General features: G+C 32.7%; 2 protein-coding genes across 2 annotated transcripts; both read left to right on the forward strand.

Moving 5' to 3' along the window:
• The first annotated feature begins 529 nt into the window (after window positions 1–529).
• LOC105775580 (protein IWS1 homolog 1) lies at window positions 530–1,333 on the forward strand. The gene has a single exon (XM_012598084.1). It carries the CDS (start codon window positions 530–532, stop codon window positions 1,331–1,333), a length of 804 nt encoding a protein of 267 aa, XP_012453538.1.
• A 7,619-nt stretch (window positions 1,334–8,952) lies between these two features.
• Window positions 8,953–9,914, forward strand: LOC105777770 (wall-associated receptor kinase-like 9). Its single transcript, XM_052622507.1, has 2 exons — window positions 8,953–9,012; window positions 9,195–9,914. The coding sequence occupies exons 1-2, from the start codon at window positions 8,953–8,955 to the stop codon at window positions 9,912–9,914; spliced, it is 780 nt and encodes a 259-aa protein (XP_052478467.1).
• The last annotated feature ends 11,063 nt before the right edge of the window (window positions 9,915–20,977 follow it).

The raw sequence follows: 20,977 nt of genomic DNA on the forward strand, positions 1-20,977 counted from the left end.
CCCGAAACATACAAAGTGACCTTTCCTTGCACAAGATAAAAAGATTACTTTTGGAAGGAAATGGACGGAAGCGTCAGTCCCATACTGCGGAGAAATGATGAATACTCGTTGAGAATGCTAAGTGTGGATTCTAAGCCTTCTTGATAACATTTGGCTAGATGAGTTTAGGCTAGATGAGTTTAGTTACTCATACTTTTTGGGAAAAAAACACAAATTTAGTGAAACATAATTTTATTAGAAAGGAAAAGAAACAAAATGTTAAGAGCTTTAAGGGGAATGAGTTTTTTTACAGAAATAATGAGTGTATATTCGTGTCACTCCATCCCTTATTTATAGTACATAAAAAACTAAACAATATCATAATAATCCTAACAATTATAAAATATATAATTTAAAATTAAATCTAAAAAATATCATAATAATCCTAACAATAATCCTAAAAATAAAATTTAAATTTAAATAAAGTCGTAAATCTGATACTGATGCAGAGATCGAGGCGATCTTCGATAAGGTTAAGAGAAGGAAGAAGATGGAGGAAACAAGTTCGCCGGGAATTGGATTACTTGTTGAGAAAGTAATGGCTCAAATGGAGGTTGCTGCCGAAGAAGACATTGAGCTTAACATCCAAAACAAACCCGCTATTAGAAAGATCCAAATGCTGCCTCTTCTTACTGACTTTCTCTCCAAGAAAAAGATGCAACAAGAGTTTTTGGATCATGGGATTTTAACTTTGTTGAAGAGTTGGCTCGACCCTCTTCCCGATGGAAGCTTACCAAACGCCACCCTTCGATCTTTTATTTTGATTATCTTAACTCAGGTGATGCCTGTTGATATCAGCTTAGAAGATGGAAGGGAGCAGTTGAAGAAGAGTGGGCTTGGTAAAGTCATTATGTTTCTTTCAAAATCAGACGAGGAAACCACTGCCAATCGAAAACTTGCCAAGCATTTGGTCCAAAACTGGTGTCGAACCATATTCAACAAGACTACAAGCTACTGTAACCTCAGAAACAGCGTAATTCCAAGGACGAAGAAGCCATTAATGAAGCAATCAACAAGGGTAGAATTGAGGGAGGCAGATTTAGATTTGGAAGGTCCTCGCAGGCCATGTTCATCAGGAACAGCAAGCGGTTCTGTTTCAGTGCCTGAACCAGCACCGTGCGTTTATGAGGTGAACCCTCTAACAAATTTCAAACCAGAGGTTGCAAGACGTTATCGGAGATCTAGAGAAGTGAGAGAAAGCGAGTGCTTTGGAAGGATAGAGAAGAAGATGAGTGGATTGAAAAAATCGAATAAGAAGAAGACTCTGCAAGCTCCAAAACCTGCTGTTTTGTAGACTATAAACAGGATACGCAATGAACAATGTTTCGGATAATACTATAAAATTGAGTTATGTTGTTTCGTCCAATCAAAATTAAATTTGATTTCAATATTAATTATTATAGTTTGTATTCAAATGTGAGCAAATAATTTGTTGAATATTGACTTATTAATTAAGTCGTTAAATGTCATATCATAAGATTTTCCATTTTGCTTTTTGGGCTCATCAATCATTTTCACTGCTAGCTCTCAACATTAATTAATTAGTTGACTCCACAGTCAATCAATCCATTTTAATGTCTTCATGGAGTTAATAATTATGATTTTGTAAACTTCCTAGGTTTAATGGTTTAATGGTTTAATAGTTAATGTGTTTATCATTTCAGGTGTAATATAAGTTTGAGTTACACTAGTTGCATTTACATTAAGATTTTATCTTATTATAATTTACTAAAAAGTTTATGTTTTTTGATTTTTTTCTTATTACTTTTTTTATATTTGATAGTTATATTGACCTTGATTAAATTATGATTTAATTAGTATCAAAGTGGTAAAATAAATAAATTTTCTCAACACACATATATTTCCTTACAATATTTAATCTCAAAATTAATTCGTGTTAATTTTATAAGTAAAAAAAAGCCTAATGATTTATTTGACCCTTCAATTTCATAAAAAAAAGTCATTTAAATCTACTATTTAATTTTTACCCCTTAAACTTGTGTTTTTTTGTCAAATCACCTTAAAATGTGTAACACTCTATACCCGGCCTAGACGATAAGGTCAAGCCTGGGAAGCTACCTCCATTATTTTTTTAAAGCACAATATTCCGAAATTTAGTTTTAAAGCAAAACCAAAAAGAGTTAACAACCGTAAAACATAATACGTCAATTATTATCCTACAACATCGCATATCTTAAAATTACTTGAAATAGGCTAGTGATACTAATGATAATAAAGATGATAAATAGTATGACCGAGCTTCCAATTAGTCGACCCGATCAAGTTTGTGGGTTAACTATAGTACAGGCAATAGAAAAAATGAATTATGATCTTATAAAGAAATAATTATAAGTTCAAACAGATTTAGGTTAGGCCCAGTAAAATCCTAAATTCGAATTCGAAGTCAGATCCAGAAGGTAAATCATTCAATTTAACATATCGGAACAGCTTAGACAGATAGTTAGTCAGATTATTCTCATATACAGAATAGATCAGAATATATGCAGTTTTCCTATCCCTCACCCGCTATACACAATCTCCGACCGGCCTTACATACCAAATAGGTTATTGAATACCCATCCAACCCTACACACCAAACAGTATCGGTATGACACATTCCTATAATTGCAGACTAGCTGCCAGATCAGAATACAAATACCAATGGTTTAGTCACTGTCTTAGAACATAATACTCCCTCCTTTACTTAATCCCACCAAATGCAGATGCAGATTTCAAGTACTAGTCAATATAGAGGCCTACACGACCATTCAGATATAGTTCATACTAGTACAGACTATATCATTAACAATTATGTATGCAATATACAGACCCAGATTGTTTTAATACTCAGTCACAGATAACAAAATAATAGTGTATACAGTTTAATTTAGTTGTATGGACCCCACAAAAGGCCTACATTCGTTTCAAATGACGCTTGTAGCCTGAGGGAAAATTTCAAATTTTGGTCCACACATCTGTGTGGTCTCACACGGCAAGATAGCTGGTCCATGTGTCCTACGACCTGATGCACATCTATGTCACATGCTCGTGTGGTACTAATTCGTAAACAGTGAGTTACACAGCTTAGGCAGCGATCGTGTCTTTAACTAGTGTGAACCTTGCACTAAATATTCCCATACACGATCTGGACACGCGCTGGCGTGCATAGCCCATGTGTTTCTAATTCATGAACAGTGAGTTACACGACTTGGCACACGACTGTGGCGTTGATAGCCATGTTTCTCAGTGTCTAAATTTCATAAAAACTCGACTTTTTGATACGCACCTGAAGTAGCTTCAAAGTAAGAACCACGTAGAGGACTCTCGAGACCTAAAACAACCATTCAATAACCAATTAAGTGATAGTTTGCAACAAACGCTAAGATTAACTTACAACCAAGTTCGTCGAAATGTTTCGACACTAAAATCCCAATTCAAACCATAATTACCTTTACACCAAACTAAAATTCACGAATCTAGAACGTTAGGGGGACCGTTTTCCTCGAGACCTACTCCCAAAGACAATAATCAAACATATAAACAAGGATTTGAATAGTTTAAGCAATAACCAAGAAACTAATTTGGCAAAAGTGATAACAACTAACTATTTTATAAATTGAACAACCAAATTTACGAAACTAAAGGAAACGAACTTACTCGACACCAGCAACAAATAAGAAGTACGAATCTAAGCTACAATAAAACAAAAGAGAAAAGGGAAGCAAAAGGGAAAAGAATGAAAAGAAGAAAAAGAAAAAGAAAGAAAGTTAAAAGGGAGAGGAAAAAGAAGAACGTTTAAGTCTAATTTAACTATCGATCAGAACATACTTGGGTCAGAACGAACTTGAGCTTTTCAAAACTTGACTGCTACTCGTCAGACCAAACAAACAAGGTATTCTTACATAATAGCTTAGTTAGAGAAGAAACAATAAGAGAAAACCCCTTGACAAACCTACAGTAGTAACCTGTTAAACCTAGGAAACGCCAAAGCTCAAGCACATTCTTCTGTTGTTTCCACTCGGCTACAACTTCAATTTCTTGGGATCAAATCCAATCCCCTCGGCAATCACTACATGCCCCAGAAAGGAAATCTCCTGTAACCAGAATTCACACTTGCTAAACTTAGCAAACAACTACTTCTCATGAAGTATCTGCAGGATAGTACGAAGGTGCTCATCATACTCAGACTCAGACTTAGAATAAATTAGAATGTCATCAATAAAAACTACAACAAACTGATCCAAATATGGCTGGAACACCTGATTCATTAAATCCATAAATACAGTCGGAGTATTCGTCAAACCGAAGGGCATAACTAGGAACTTGTTATGCCCATAATGAGTCCTGAAGACAGTCTTGTACTCATAGTCTCCTTAACCTTATGCTGATGGTAACCAGAACGGAGGTTAATATCAGAGAAAATAGATGCTCTGAGGAATTGGTTGAATAAATCATTGATCCTTGGTAGCGGATACTTATTCTTTACTGTCAACTTGTTCAGTTGACGGTAATCTATGCACATTCTCGTCGATCCATCTTTCTTCTTAACAAACAAAATCGGTGTTCCCCACGAAGACACACTTCAAAATAAAATTTTCACCATTTTGTCATTAAACTTTTAGGGCATATTCATTTTAGTCACCTAACTATTAAATCTTTAATGGTAGTTAATTATACTTGCCATATCATGTTCACACTTTTATTTTGGTCATCCAATTTTTAGGTTGCTTTCATTTTAGTCACTCAAAATTTTTTTAAGTATTGTTTGGGATAAAAGAAAATATTAAGAATTAAAGTGAAAAGTGGTACAAACTAAAATAATGCTTTAAAATTTGTCAAATTGTACTTTTTACCCCATTGTTGAAAGTTCTACTAATTTTTCAATCTTGTAATTTTAAATTTTGAAACATCAAAATCAATTAAATAAGTTATTGAAATGTTTTTATCCCTTGATAGAGTCAACAAATTTATTACTATAATATTGAAATTAATTAATTTAGTCTCTTTTTAAATTTTATTTTATGCTTCTAAATTAAAAACAACTCAAATAAATCATGTCATCAGGGATTATACGGTTTCAGGTGTTGATTTTAGATGTCCTTCCGATGGCTAAGGTTCTACATTTGTTATGAATTCTCTGCAGATCGTGTAAGCAACATTGTGTGGCTTACATCCCGACCCATAGCTCGTGTGAGTGGACCCACTTCACAACTCGTGTAAGCATTTTAGATATGGTTACAGTTTCAAATACTAGCACACTTTGTGTGAGCATGGTTCCCGTGTATCCAATGTGGTTTCATTTGGTTCAACAGGTATTAAAGGTTTAATTCAAGAGAACATAAATATATGATATGTCACATGTTAAATTATGAAGTGGGAAGTATTTGTGTAATTGATTGAAAAGTAATGAATGATACAATTTGGAAAGATGATAAATGTATTTTTATTGATGGTCACTAAACTAACTATAAATACGACAAATGCAAGCGCACCTATCGAACCATAGTATAGCTACGGTGAGTAGGAAATATCGTATCCACGAGGACTAAAAGTACTAGTAATTACTATTTTTTATTATTTAGCTAACAAATTGGAGTGATTGTTTTTAATATAAAAGAGTGATGTGATTTGTTGAGCCAGAGTCAGGATACCAGATTGAATCGGCTGTGAAGATGTGGAAGCTCAAAGAGGCATCTGTCTGGAAGAGTTCTGAGGAAACAAGCCACAGCAATGAGACATTGCTTGACAAGCTGGAATTGAAGAAGGACAGCCTGAGCCATGTAACTGATGACAATTTACTTGCATTGAGGTAGGACCTACAATACCAGAAAAATTTTCATCAAACCTGTGATAACAGGTCTGAACCATGTGGCCCACCTTACCAAACAACTGACACTGTGGCCTAGTACAAGACCAACCCCTTCCATTTCCATGAGACCTACCACGAGACCAACCCCGACCTTGTCTTCTATAGCCTTGCTTAGAATCCTAAGAATAGTGAGTAGACTTAACAGACTGTTTCGAGCCAACCTTATTGACTTGCTGTCGAGACACTAAATTTGCTTGGCAGGGAACTTCTGTTAACAACTCCAGTTGTCTTGCTTCACAATCAAGTAACATCTCAGTTAACAAATCAAGAGATAAAGGAGTTGCAAAGGAAAACACTCGAATAAACTTGAACTCAAGTGAGACTTACTTGTTCTTGCTTAGAGACAAAACTACCAGCAGTAGTCAAATTATCACTAAGTTGCTTTACCTTGGACACATATTCTTTAACAGAAAGAGTCACTTTCTTAAGCGAGTACAGAGCATGACGCATGCTTGAGACCTTAATGGTCGATTTTGCGCTAAACCTTCTTTCAATTGTAGTTCATATATCAAAGCTTGTTTTGGCAGTTGTAAGATGAACTAAAATATCATCTGTAACAGTGGACAATAGCCAAGAAGCTAGAAACTTATCTTGCTTCTTATGGACAAGAAAAGCTGGATTTTCAAGTTGCTGACCTTCAGAACCAATAACAAGAAGGGGAGGAGAGGGAATGGTACCTAACACAAACCCTTCAAGACTATAGCCTTCAAGAATCAACAAAAGCTGACGCTTCCATAAAAGAAAATTGTGCGAAGCAAGTTTGATGGTATCATGTTTAGAGAAGTAATGAACTGCTAGTGCACAAAAAGTGCCATTTCCTTGCGAATGCTCATCCTCCCTAGTGTTGGAGGAGTGACGCAGTGTGTCAACTGCTGGTACACCGTCTGGAATCGCATCAGTAGCCATGAAGAGGAAAAAATATTTTACACCAAGAAAACCTTGGCTCTTGATACCATGCTAAGATTAACAACCTCAGGAAAAAGAGATTAATGCTTGATTGATTTTTTCACAAACTAGTTACATGTATTTAATACAGAGATAAGGATAGCTAGATAACTACCGTTACTAACAGCTTTATAACTAACCATAACTAACAGTAACTAATAACTGAAAATGTATTTACTCCTAATAATGCCCTGAAGGATTTGAGGGTGATGGTCGGAAAAATGAACAGGTTGCACTCCCAAACCGCACCGTGAGAATTTTCCCGTTCTTGTTGTTGCAGTAGGTTGGTGCACTTAATTAAATGTTACTTTATATGTCAGATAAGAGTTATTGTTTTTGGGTTCAATCAAGAGCTGATATAACTAATAAATTTTATTTACCTTAGTTAACATTTTCATTTACTTCATTAATAATAGCCACATTATAATTAAATAATATTGCACTCACAATAGTGTATAATTCGTATACACTTTTAATATTTAATTTTACTATTTTTACTATCTTTTTGTCACTTTAGTTTTGATTTTCTTTCCACCATTTTGGTTATTAACTTTCTAAAGTTACTCAAATTATTATCTTATAAAAATTAATTATATTATTAAAATTTTAACAGTTAAAAAAACAATTTTTTCTTTTTAAATAACCTTTATGCATTTTTTAATATTTTATGAAATACTAATAGGAACTGTCCAAGTCAATACAGTTTTAAGAGTTACGTTAATTATTTTGTCCAATAAACAACAATTTGACCAAATTTATAAGGTTAAAGATTAAAGGTGAAATAGGTGAAAAGAAAAATTAGGGACAAGCAAAATAAATATCATAATTTTCATTATGTAAAAAATTGTAATCTTTATCCAAGTATTTTTATTTTCTTTAACTATTCTATTATAATCTAAATATGGATCATTTCTATTTTGGTCACCTAAATTATTTTTGTTAATTTGGTAATTCAAAATAAAAATTGATCAGATCACTCCAACGTTAAATGGTAATGGAAGACTAATAGTATATTTTCACATTATTTACTGTAAAATTAGGGTAAACTATTTTGTCACTCTAAATAGGAGTTGTTCTTGTTTTGGTCATCCAAAATTTTTTCATACAAATGCACCATTAATCTTCATTACAATTTAACGGTGCAATGACCAATTTGATCAATTATTATATTGTGTTACCAATTTAAGAAAAGAAATGAAGTGATTAAAATTGAAATAACCTCTATTTAAAGTAACTAACTGTGTAATTTACCTTAAATAATTTTTTAAAATAATTTTATATAAATCATAAATTGCATTAATTGAAGTAAAAAATATAGTATGATGCATATTCGTTTTTATATTACATGAATTCAAAAGTTGTACTATTAGATGAATTTTTTCGAAGAAAAAGCCACACTAAAAAATTAATTTTATTTTTATGATTTTGTCATAAACAATAATACCTTGATATTCTTGAAAGCTGTTTTAAATTTTATATATGTCCAAAATATAATTTATATAAATAAATATTGAAAATATTAACAGTAGTTTAAATTTTTTAGATTATATTGAAATACATTTTAATATTAATATTTTAGTTTGCCATTTCCATTTCGGATTGAAGAACATTCCTATCATTTCCTAAGAATCAAATACTGACTTGTAGATAGTTTTTCGTGTAATTCAGAATTTTATTCATCCATTTTTCAAAAATTGAGAAATTAATGCAATATATACAATATCATGATTTATGTGGCAAAAGATATGCCCATCTAAATTTTATTCAAACGGTAGCTTAAATGTTAACATTAACGATGCTAGGAGTTAAATCAAATAAGTGGCATTGACATATTTATTTGGATCTTATGCAGGAATCGGCTTAAGTATAGTTTGTTTCTAATTTTCGGAGTATGGTGGCTTTATAGGATACTGCAGAAAAGAAAATACATAAAACCTAAACAAATTTTTTTTGAAAGAAATGGTGGGATATTGTTTCAAAAAAAGACGTCTTCAAATGAAGGTGGTCTGGATAAAGCTAAACTCTTCAGTTTCAAAGAGTTGGAAATATTTACTGATCAATATAATGGGAACAGAATATTGGGTTGTGGTGGTCAAGTTATGGTTTATAAAGGAATATTGTCTGATGGGAGAATTGTTTCAGTAAAGAAGTCCAAGACTGTAAACGAAGGGTATCTTGAACAATTTATCAATGAGATTTTTATTCTTTCTCAAATTTATCAATTTATCTTGAACAAGTTATTAGGTTGATGCTTGGAGACCGAAGTGCCCCTCCTTGTTTATGAGTTCATCCCAATGGAACCCTTTTCCATCTGATTCATTACCAAAATGAAGAGTACCAGAGGTCATGGGATATACAATTACGCATTGCAGCGGAAGTTGCGAGTGCAATTTCTTACTTACACTCATCTGCATCCATCCCCATTTATCACCGAGATATCAAGTCTAGTAACTTACTACTAGATGAAAAGTTCCGAGCAAAAGTGTCAGACTTCAGAACATCTAGATCAATCAGCATTGATCAAACTCACTTGACCACTCAAGTGCTTGGGACTTTTGGGTACTTAGATTCTGAATACTTCCAGTCAAGTCAATTTACTGAAAAGAGTGATGCTTATAGTTTCGGAGTGGTTATTGTCGAGCTCTTAACGGGGAAAAAAATGGTAATCTCAATGTTCGGATCTCAAGAAAAGAGAGACTTAGTCTCGTATTTTATGTCGTCGATGGAAGAAAACCATCTGCTGGATATTGTTGATGCTGAAATTGGGAAAGACGGTCAAAAGGATGAAGTAGTAGCAGTTGCTCAACTTGCGAAAAGATGCTTGAACTTAGATGGGAGATATAGACCAACAATGAAAGAAGTGGCCGTGGAACTCGAGAGACTTAGAACTCGACAAGGTGACTGCATCCCCATTGATCAGCTTAAACAAGTTGAGGTCGTTGTAAGAAAATCGGCTAAGAGTTGGGATTTCACTTCATTCTTAACAGAACATTATCCGATTTGCAGTATGACATCTACATCAGAATCAGATGTTCATCCACTTATGTGGAATCCAGTTTAGTACAAGATCTCTAAGTTTCTATTCTATTTCTGTCCTAGTGATGGCTCTGACCTTAATTTGTCCATAAAATTGAAGGTTCAAGAAAAGCCACTGTTACTGACAACTGCACTCTCTCACACACTACACACCACCTCTGATGATCAATTATGAATAATTGTAATATACATTTTTATATTATCATATATCTTTAATAAAAGAATACACATTATAATATGATAATTATATACATTCTTGTATAATTGCATATAAAAAGTCGCGTGCAATGAATTACGTGACATCACATTTGTAAATTTATAAAGTACTATTCATTAGATATAAAAGTTGATAATCACATCTTTCTCTCCATTTTCATTGTGACATCTTCTTTTGGTTTTTCTCTTTCCGTTGGTTTTTTAACCTGTTTCCATAATGATTTTTTGGCAAATAAGTTCTACTAGGTGTTACTGGCGAAAATATGTCTATAAATAATTTCTATTTGGAGTTCTGCAATAGTGGTGGCGGTGACGATAGTTCACTTTGTTTTATCTTAAAGGCCTATGCGGTAGTGTCACTGGACTAATGGCTTGTGTTCTTTCTTTTCTGGCCAACCATGGTCATGGAGAAAGGACCAAAGTCATCATTTCAGTTATGCTTCCACTTTTTTGGAGATCTACTTCTGCTACTTTTATTGGTTGGAAGTTTCTTTATTTTTTTGCAAAAGGACTCAAACTAAAGAATCAGAGCCAAGGGAGGAACAACAATGATATATTTTTACTGTATTGGGATTTAATAGAAGAGTACTCCATGAAAACATTATTAAAGCCACTAAAGATTTTAGCTCCGATTATTGCATTGGTTCAGGAGGATATAGAAGTGTCTATAAAGCTGCATTAGCAACTGGTCAGGTGGTTGCTATGAAGAAACTTCACTGATCTGAAGACAACATACTCATCAACAACTTGAAAGCCTTTGAAAGCGAGATTATCGCTTTATTAGAAATAAGGCACCGTAACATTGTGCAGATGTACGATTTTTGTTCACATCCAAAGCATTCTTTTTTGGTTTATAAGCTCGTGGAAAGGGGAAGTTTGAGAATGATGCTAAGCAACAATGAACAGTCTAAGGAATTGGATTGGAAGAAGAGGCTAAATGTTGTTAAAGGATTGGCTAATGCTTTGTATTATATGCATCATGGCCATTTACAACCTATAGTTCATCGAGACATTTCTAGCAACAATGTTCTCTTGGATTTGGACTATGAAGGTCATGTCTTTGATTTTGGCCCTGCTAGGGTTTTAAAGCTTGACTCTGTTAAAATATTAATTGAAAATATGAGAGAAAATAAAATGCTTCAAGTCTGTCATTCTTGTTGCTACAGCTTGATTGTTATATAATGGGTAGGTAGTAATTAACTAGCATACTTAGTACGTATTTAATTATTAATTACAAAGAACTAACCCCTAAATACTAGGATTTGCTATAACAACTTATTTACCAACTTCAACACTTCCCTCAAGTTGGAGGGTGATATATGTCTATCTGTAACCCCCGAATTTTGGGACTAGAAGTTTTAGGCTTTGTGGTTAGGGTCAGTGAGTGAGTTGGTGATGCTATTGAGTTTAGTGGCGCATTTAAGAATCAGAATGGGTCTATTGGTCTGGTAGTTGAGTGAATGTTTGTGAACCTTTGGGTTCTGGGTTAGAGTATTTGGGTGTGCATTTTTGGGGATACAACTTATTTTGCTTTGTTTTAAGTTAATATTATTATTAACTTTATTTTTAATTTATTATTTTATTATTATTATTATTTTTCTCTTTTCACGTTCTCTTCCTCTCCCTCTCTTGTTTTTTTTATGCTCTTCTTTTTTTGCAATAACAGTTTTTTTTGTTTGCGGTATTTGGAGAGCTTTATTTCCTCGTCGACAAGTTAGAGTCGATCGTCTTGGATCACGAGACAGGTATGGGTTGAAACTTTTCAACTCTATTTGTGAATTGTCTCAAACAAAAACTCTTTTAGAAAAATTATGGATTATTGTTTCAAAAAAAGATGTCTTTAAATGAAGATGGTCTAGATAAAGATAAACTCTTTAGTTCCAAAGAGTTGGAAATAACTACCGATAAATATAATGAGAATAGTATTGATAAGTGATAAAAGTAACATGTTTTAACCTCATTTCTAATGCATTTTTGGGTGATTATTCGATGTAAATGGTGAATTTTATGCTCATAATCTTTAAAATTCATGTGTTTTTTTATACTTAGGAGAGCATTTAGGAGCAAATGAGCAAAAAACAAGTGAAAACTAGAAAATCGGAGTGACCTACAAGAGTCACACGGGTTGACCATTTCTACATGACCATGTGGCAAGTCGTGTCATTTACACGAGATTGCACCTTAAACTACACAAAAACGTGATATTTAGGTTTTTCGGGCATTCTAAGACGTATATATGACAAAAATAAGTAGGAGGAGGAGTCGTAGAATATTCAAGAAAACAACTTCAAAAACACCATTGAAGCCAATCTTGTAATGTCCCAAAAATTTGTTTTTCGGCTTTTGTAAATTCTTGACACAAATGTGTATCTGCTTCAATGGTTAAATATTCTGGGTGTGTGTGAGTTATTGGGTTCAAGCCTTTCATTTAGCAAATTTTGGTATTTTTCTGAATTAAGCCCTATCTCTATTTTCCAAAATAGGCCTGCTGGTCTGGTGGTTAAGTGGAAAGTTAGTCTGCTAAAGGTCTTGTATTTGAATCCCTACACGAGCGTGGGGAATTATTTTTGTTCGTTTCTGAGAGAGAGTTTTGAATGAGTTAGAACTCTGAGTAGTAGGATAAATGGTTGAAAAATAAGGGATTTGGGTGTTATCATATTTTGTTCCCTTTCTTTTTGCAAAATTTTTCTTCCCCAAAAACTTTTCTCACGTTTTTTCCCCTTCCTCTGCCAAATTTTTACTCTATTTTCCCTCTCAATTTTAGCAATAGTTTTTCCAAACTGTTTGTCTGTTTCAGGCTTGATCGGTAAGTAACTGTTGCCATTACTTTCTTGTTCGTGTTTGGTTTTCTAAAAAGGGACTGTTTTGGTTCTTTTGTTAGGGGAAGATCAAGTTTCGGTTGGTGCTCCTATAATGAGTTAAGTGTTAGGGGTTCCATCTATCTTCGTTAAGTTGCGAAGACCTTGTTGTTATTATGAGTTATCACTCGTGAAATTTTTTCCATAAAGGTTTGGTGGATGTTAATGAAACAGAGTGTTATTATGTCAATAATTAGGTTTTTGAAGGCTCAGAAGTGGGTTCGTGTCAAACCGATACTAAGTGTGTACTTGATTGCTCAGAAAACGAGGTTTCAGCAAAAGCCAAAAACCTCACTGTTGACTCCACACGAGCGTGTAGTCACCTGTGTGGTAGGCCATGTGCCCTAACACGGGCGTGTGATCGACGAGGCAAGGCTGTGCGCGCAAGACACGATCATGTGATGGCCAGGTATACCGTGTGCGACACACGAGCTAGACCGATTTGGGCCGTGTGGGCCACATGAGCATAGGGGCCCACACAGGCACATGAGAATTTGGGCCAGGCCATGTGATCCACACTGGCCAAGGCCAATTTGGGCCATGTGGGCTACACAGACGTGTGGGCCTATACGGGCAGGCCACATGGGCGTGTAAGCCGATTGTACTGAAATGTTTTCTAAGGTTGCACAAGTCATCCAAGTCGACTGTGAACCTACTGTAGGGTCGGTAAGCACTACTTAGACCCCTAAATGTGTGAACTGATTATATGATGTATGTACTGAGCATGATATATATATGCATAAATATTAAACTGTATGTGTAACTGGGAATACAGTGATAGCATGTCATTTATTGTATGTTGCATTGCATTGGGTTGGGATGATATTGTTGGAAGAAGTGTACTGAAAGGCTTTTAAGCCTAATATACTGGTAGCTCAGCTGCAAATTATTGTTTTGTGCCGCATTTGGTACTACATAGAGTGTAGGGATAGGTGGGTTGATTTAATCCCATATGGAGTGTAGGGTTGGATGGAGACGATGTGTAGAGGCTGGTTGGGTAGGACCTTGCTACTATATATCTGCTATTGTTACTGATCGGCTTAGGTCCTTGTGCATATTGATTCTGATACTGAAATGAGCTTAGGCCCAAGACTACTATTGACTGTGCACTGCGATTGTTGCTTGTTTTGTTCTGCGAGATTACACACTGAGTTTACGAAAATTCACCCCTCTTTGTTTAATGTGCACAGGTAATCCCTAGACCTTGACAGATTAGTGTGGTAGAGGACTCGACGGTAACCACGGTTTTGGACTTTCATGGTTTTTTTTATTCCATTTTACGCTTATTGGTTTATTTTGATGTAACTCACGGACTTTTTGAGACTTTTGCTTAAAGGTTGTTTTTATTTATTGTTTTATAGATTCATAATTGCTAGACGTAGGAAGACTCGATTTTCGAAAAGCTAAAGTATTTTCTAAACCCTCGACCTCTTAAACTATTTTCGCTAAAACAAAGGGATTTCTCTAAATGGACAAATTTACTTAATTAACTCAGTTTTCATAAAAGAAATGATTTCTAAAGCTTTCGCAACGAATTATGTATTAAAACAATCAACTAGATGAGTAAGTGATTTCTGGAATTAATAAGAGTAATAAAACAAACACGTTTTTATCATAGTAAACTAGTTTTTAAAATTTCATTCCATGTGACATCGCCAGATTCGGCCATAACGTCTGGGCCAGGTTTGGGGTGGTACAAATCTGAAACAAATTTTCGTCTAAGATTGAATATTCTAGCTGATTTCTTAGGAGATTATCATGAGTTTCTTTGTTTCTTTTGGTTATACTGAGTTTTAGATGTTTTTATTTTTAAGTATGAACTAATTTTCTAAATACCTAGACAGTTAAATCCTATGATGGATTCTATCATTTGATTTTTATTTTACGCAATAAATACTTGGATATTGTTCTCAATTATGTGTGCTTAATTCTTGGCGTGATTTTTCTAAATTATTGATCCATGTTTGATGTGCTTAAATCAGACGAGTAATAGACCCTGTTTAAGAGCAGATCTTGCCTAATTGAGTAGAGTTGCATACAATCTTAAAAATAGGACGACATAAATTTACTGAATTAGAGTCAAATATAATAGGAGAATCCATAAATCAAATTAATACAATAATAGGAGTTTTAATTAGAAAGAAATTTCAATTAATCAACCTAAAGTCAGTAACAGTCAACTACACTATCTCCCATACCATTTCTGGTGATCAGTAATTGTAATACTTAAGAATAGATTCAATTTTTTAAGATTTATGTTGAACTTTTTTGTTCTACTTAATATGATGAATCTATTTATGTTCTATTACAAGAATTTACTTTTACAAAGGATTGGTTTAGATGAATTGCTATGTCAATGCCTTATTCCACATAAGGTCAATCGCTCAATGGTTTGGTTAGCTGAAATCATGCTCATAGAGTTTTATGATGTTAATTTATGATCTATTTATGAAAGACTTATTGTACTTGATGAATGCAAAACTTCCCCTAATTCTCTTATCATATTCATTTGAAAAAAAAGAAGTTAATTATTACAGATTAAATGCGAGGGATTAATGGAATTATCAAAGAAAATCATAATCACTTGGATTTTTTATGAAGCATGTTTTGGATTATTTATCTTAATCTTAGTCATGTTGATTTTGCTACTTTAGAGGATTTTTTAAAAAATTTGAGAATTTATTTTGAAATTATTATTTCTTGAAACTATAAAAGATAAAATTCTTAAAATAAAAGTTTAATTCACAACTTGATTTTTGAAGTATACTTGTTTTCTCATGTTGGTATTTAAATTTATTTTTGTCTCAATTTGATACCTAAATAATTGTTTTATTATAGTTTTTGGTCTAATTTTTTAACAGACATTAAAAAAAATCTGGTGGTTGTTTAGCCAATGGAAAATGCCACCTAGCGTTTCTTTTGTGTAACTTTTGGAGTTTGTTTCAAATGTAAACTTTAAAAATTGTAAAAATATAAAAATTATATAAAAAATAAAGAATATATATATATATACATAATTTAGAAAAGGGTAAATTACACCAACAACCACTCAATTTTGATGAAGTTGACAAAACAATCATTCTGATTTCAATTCAGTCACTGAAGTTTCAAAAAATAACAAATCAATCCTACTAACCATTTTCCATTACATAAAGTGACCTGACATTTAACCGACCACCATATTGTTTCGAACCCAAAATATATATAAGGGTAAATTACACCAACAATCACTCAACTTTGATCTCAGTGACAAAACAGTCACTCAACTTTCAATTCAGTCACTCAAGTTTCAAAAAATAACAAATCATACTTATTAACTTTCAAAAAACTAGACATCCAAAAAGAAGAACAAATAAAACCCTAGAATTAATTCTTCTTGTTCAAGAAGAAAGTTGAGAACCATGGCTTCTTCATTGTCATTACCCTAAAATACCCTTTTCGATATGCTTTCTAGATTACCCTTTAGGTCTGTGACCCTATTCAAATCCCTTTCCAAGGATTATGCATACCTCACCTCAACCACAACTTTTGTTGCTGATCATCTCCTCCGCTCTTCTTCTGATCCATCTCTCATCCTTTTTTTCTACAATACCTAGTCTAATTTTGACTTTTGGATCTTCCTAATCATTGACCCGACTCAAACTTTCAATTGTCGACATTTGGTTGTCCTTTTGGAGGAACTACTTCTTTTGTTCCTAGAAATCATAGGTTCAATCGATTGTTTGGTTTGTCTGGATGTTCCCTTTGTTTTACTTTTGATTTTGTTTTATGCAACTTGGTAATGTTGGCAATGGAGTTAGTGTTGTTTAGCTTAATTGATGACCGTTTCATTTATATCATCATATCCCATGAAGATCTTGACAAATTTGAGTTGTTTTGGTTTTTGAATTGCTTGAATATTGCTTTAAAGGATTTTCTCCTCACCGGTTTGGTTGTGGGTACTGATAGTTTGACCCAAAATTGTCTTCAATCCCATTTTGATATATTAAAAAAAAGGATAGGGTGGTGATTTGGAGGTCAACGATGGTGATGCTAAAGATGGTTGTGGTGAAGGCGGCAATGGCGAGATTGTTGGGATGGAGAATAAGTATAAACATATTGAGTCATTTACGCAAAAAGTAAAAATATTGGGTCATTTATTAAGAAATGGAAATGGAAGGACAAAAAATAGTAGTCACTCAACTTTGCCTTGTCTAACATGACAAGTTAACTTGCCACACCAGGTAGTTTACTGGCCATGTCACCTGTCCCGTTAGGCTTATAACAGAAAATGTTAATGAGTGACTGATTTGTAACTTTTTGATAACGATGTTAATGGGTGACTGATTTGTCACTTTTCGATAATATTAGTGATTTTTTTGTTATTTTTTTGAAAGTTGAGTGACTGAATCGAAACTTTGCATCATCTAACGTGGCAAGTTAATTGACCATGTCAGCTAGTTAATTGGCCACATCACCTATCCCATTAGGCCTGTTATGGAAAATGTTAATAGGTGACTGATTTGTTACTTTTCGATAACGTTAGTGGTCGATTTATTATTTTTTAAAAGTTGAGTGACTGAATTGAAATCAGAGTAACTGCTTTGTCAGCTGCATCAAAGTTGAGTGACTGTTGGTGTAATTTACCCATTAAAAAATGCATATAATTTTTAAAAATATAAAAATAAAAAGAATTGTTCTATTATTATTTAAGTATTTATTATTCTTACCCACAAACATCATTTCTCACCGTCATTGTTCTACATCCTCTTTGACATTAGATTATCGATCCAAAGCCTCCTCTTTAGATTTATAGGATTAGATTTCTAAAAAATCTCAAAAGTTGTGAGGTCACTCCCAAAATGTTAAAATTTTTGTGCTTCAATCTCCTAATCTTATTGGTGATATGGATTGATTTTGATATGTCTTTCTACTTTTAAGCTCGCTGATGGTAGTTCGACAGGAACAACAACGACATCTTTAACGGAGGTGGCAGTTAGGATTTCTAATTAGAAGGGATAAGATGAAGAAAAGGAGAAGAGATAAAAAAAATAAGAAAAAAGATAGATAACAAGGAAAAAATGGATTTAATGTTTGAGTGATGTATTTCTTTAATGACAGTGATCAAATTAACAAAAAAAAAATGGATGATCAAAATAGGAATGACCTAATTTTAAAGTGACTATTAGGATAATTTACCTTATTTTTAATAATAATAAAAAATCCAATTTAAATTCAAATTTAAATTTAGAACATAAAAAATAATTTATTTTTTTGATTAAACAAGTAAATGTAAGCACATAATTTGACTTTAAGTACTGCTGTAATAGCAAGCACATAATTTGACTTCAAGTACTATTGTAATAGCAAGCACATAATTTGACTTCAAGTACTACGGTAATAGCCCCATTTTTAGTGGTTTGAGGCCACCAAAAGCGGCAACTAAGTTTGTAAATACTATTATTTATTATTTACGAATCAAATATGCTTTTAAAAAGGTTTTTGAATTAGTAATTTGTGTTTTATAATGATTTATTAGGTCAAAGTGGTTTTAGAAAGTGAGATATTGGGATCTCGTTTCTACAAACCGGGTCGTAAATATGAATGTCATTAAGGTGGTATTAAAGTTTCGTTGAAAAATATTAACGTTTCGATAGTTAATTAATTAAAAAGGACTAAATTGAAAAAGGTGCAAAACTTGCTAATTATAATAATTAAGTGATTAAATGGCATAATTGTTAAATGAGGGAGGACTTAAGAAACAATTACACCTAAAATAAAAGATGAGGCGACATAAGAGAAAAAAAAAAGCCATTCAATTTTGGTGAAATAAAAATAAAACAAATTGAAAAGTTTCTACACATTTTCTTCTTCAATTTTCCATTCAAAACAAACATAAGAGAGAGATTAAGCTGGTTCTTCACTTTTTTCTTCATGTGAGTTTAATTCTTACCCGTTTCTTGTAATTTTTATATTTTTGAGATTGTTACAATTAGGTCCAACAAAACCTTACCTTAGTTTTTTTATTTTATTAAAATTTTGAATGTTGCCATTGATGAATGTATATGGTTTTAGTTGTAAAATTATTAATTTGAGATATTAATTGTTATTTAAAAGTATTTTGTTAAGTAATTTTGATGTATTTTTGATTAGGGACTAATTTGTTAAAGTAATAAAAGTACAAGGATTTAATGTGAAGTTATTGCATAAATGGGATTTTTGAATATCATGAACATTTTTATAGCTTGGTTTTGTATTTAAATGGTTATTTGCATGTTTTTGGCTCATGGACTAAATTGAATAAAAGTAAAACTTTAGGGAAATTTTGTAAAATGTAAAATGACAAAATTGCATTAAATGAATTTTTTATTGTTTAAATTAATAAATATAATGAAATTATTAATTTAGATTAAGATCGAGTAGAAAATCGAGGAAAATAGAAAATTACCAAAATGCCCCGAATCTTGGTATTTCGCAATTTAGCCAAATAAGTTAGTATGAATTGTATCCTGTATAATTTTTATTAAAGTTAATGTTAATTTGTGATGGATATTATATATGTTCTATTGTTGGAATTGAATTATTATTGGAAATATATTATCGAATTTAATACTCAATTTGGATTGAACACAGGATTTGAGTACATTCGTAAATTAGGGCATTGTGGTATTGGAGGGAGATATGCATATTACCCAAGTAAACTAGGGTTCAGCATTTTTTGTGAACTCTCGTGTTTTACTTTTTATTTGGAGTGATTGGGTGGATTAGCTCTTACGAGCTTCTGTTAAGCTCTTACAAGCTTCAGTTGGCATGTTCTAGTGGACCAGCTCTATGAATTCTGTTGATGATGTACTCTTATTCGTAAGTCGTTCTTCGTTTGAAAAATCTCGATACGGTAAATTATTTAATGAATTTGAAAGATTTGTTAATTATTGAAATTGACCCGAACATAAATGAAAATGAGATATGTTGTGATTAAATGAGATACATGAGTTATGTACTCATGAACTGAGTTTTGAATGGCTAATGCCAATGTATAAACAATTGTGATTTGATATGTGAATAGCTATTTATATAACAATTGTGTGAGTTAGGACATTGTTAATCAAATAAAAGATGTTAGCATGTGCAATTTGAGTATAGTATGAAATGAGGTTGAAATGATGTGCTAATATGTATGAATTAAAAGGTTAGCATTTGATATTTAGTTGAAATAGTTTGAATTGGTATATAAATTATGAATGTGTTGATCATTTGAATTGAAAGGAATATATATATGTGTAAATGTGATAATGTGCAAATATGATAATAGGATATTGGTTGTATTTGGAAGTGAAATTAAACCCTATTAATTGTATCGGGCTGAGTCGAATATAGATGGCATGCCACAGGATTGGAAGAGTTTAGGGATTTCTTCAACTTCGAGTCGATGAGGCACTGGGTGCCAATTTACTTCGGTTTAACCGATGAGACACTGGGTCTCAAATTTATATAGAGCTGGGCACAGTTATTACTTCAGATTTATCCAATGAAGCACTGGGTGCCAAACTAGTGTGTTGGTTGGATTCGTGTATCCGTCCAAGTCTGAGTCGTGTTAATAGGGGTAATTAAATAAAACGGTACTATGATTGATATTGGATGACATTGTATGAGAATTAAAAATAGGATAGTGATTTGAAACATGAAAATGAGTTATATACATAAATGCACTAACTCTTGTATTGATAATGGTGATTAGGCTTATGTCAAGCTTGAGATTATGATTGATGTATATGCTTATGTCTGATATTATACAAATGAAACGGTAAGTTCATAATTGAAATGTGATATGATTAAAAGGGATTGATGAGTTGAATAATGTACTTATTTATGAGAAATTACGTATATTATGGTTAAACTTACCTATGTTATGAATAAATATATTAATTAGTTAATTGATGTTATTATTTAAGTTTATGTTTAGTAAATAGATTGGAAAATAAGTAAAGGAAGTTATTCGTAGTTTTTGAAAATGTTATTGATGGTGTAAATTATT

Source organism: Gossypium raimondii, chromosome 10 (genome assembly GCF_025698545.1).
Source record: "Gossypium raimondii isolate GPD5lz chromosome 10, ASM2569854v1, whole genome shotgun sequence".
Lineage (NCBI taxonomy): Eukaryota > Viridiplantae > Streptophyta > Magnoliopsida > Malvales > Malvaceae > Gossypium > Gossypium raimondii.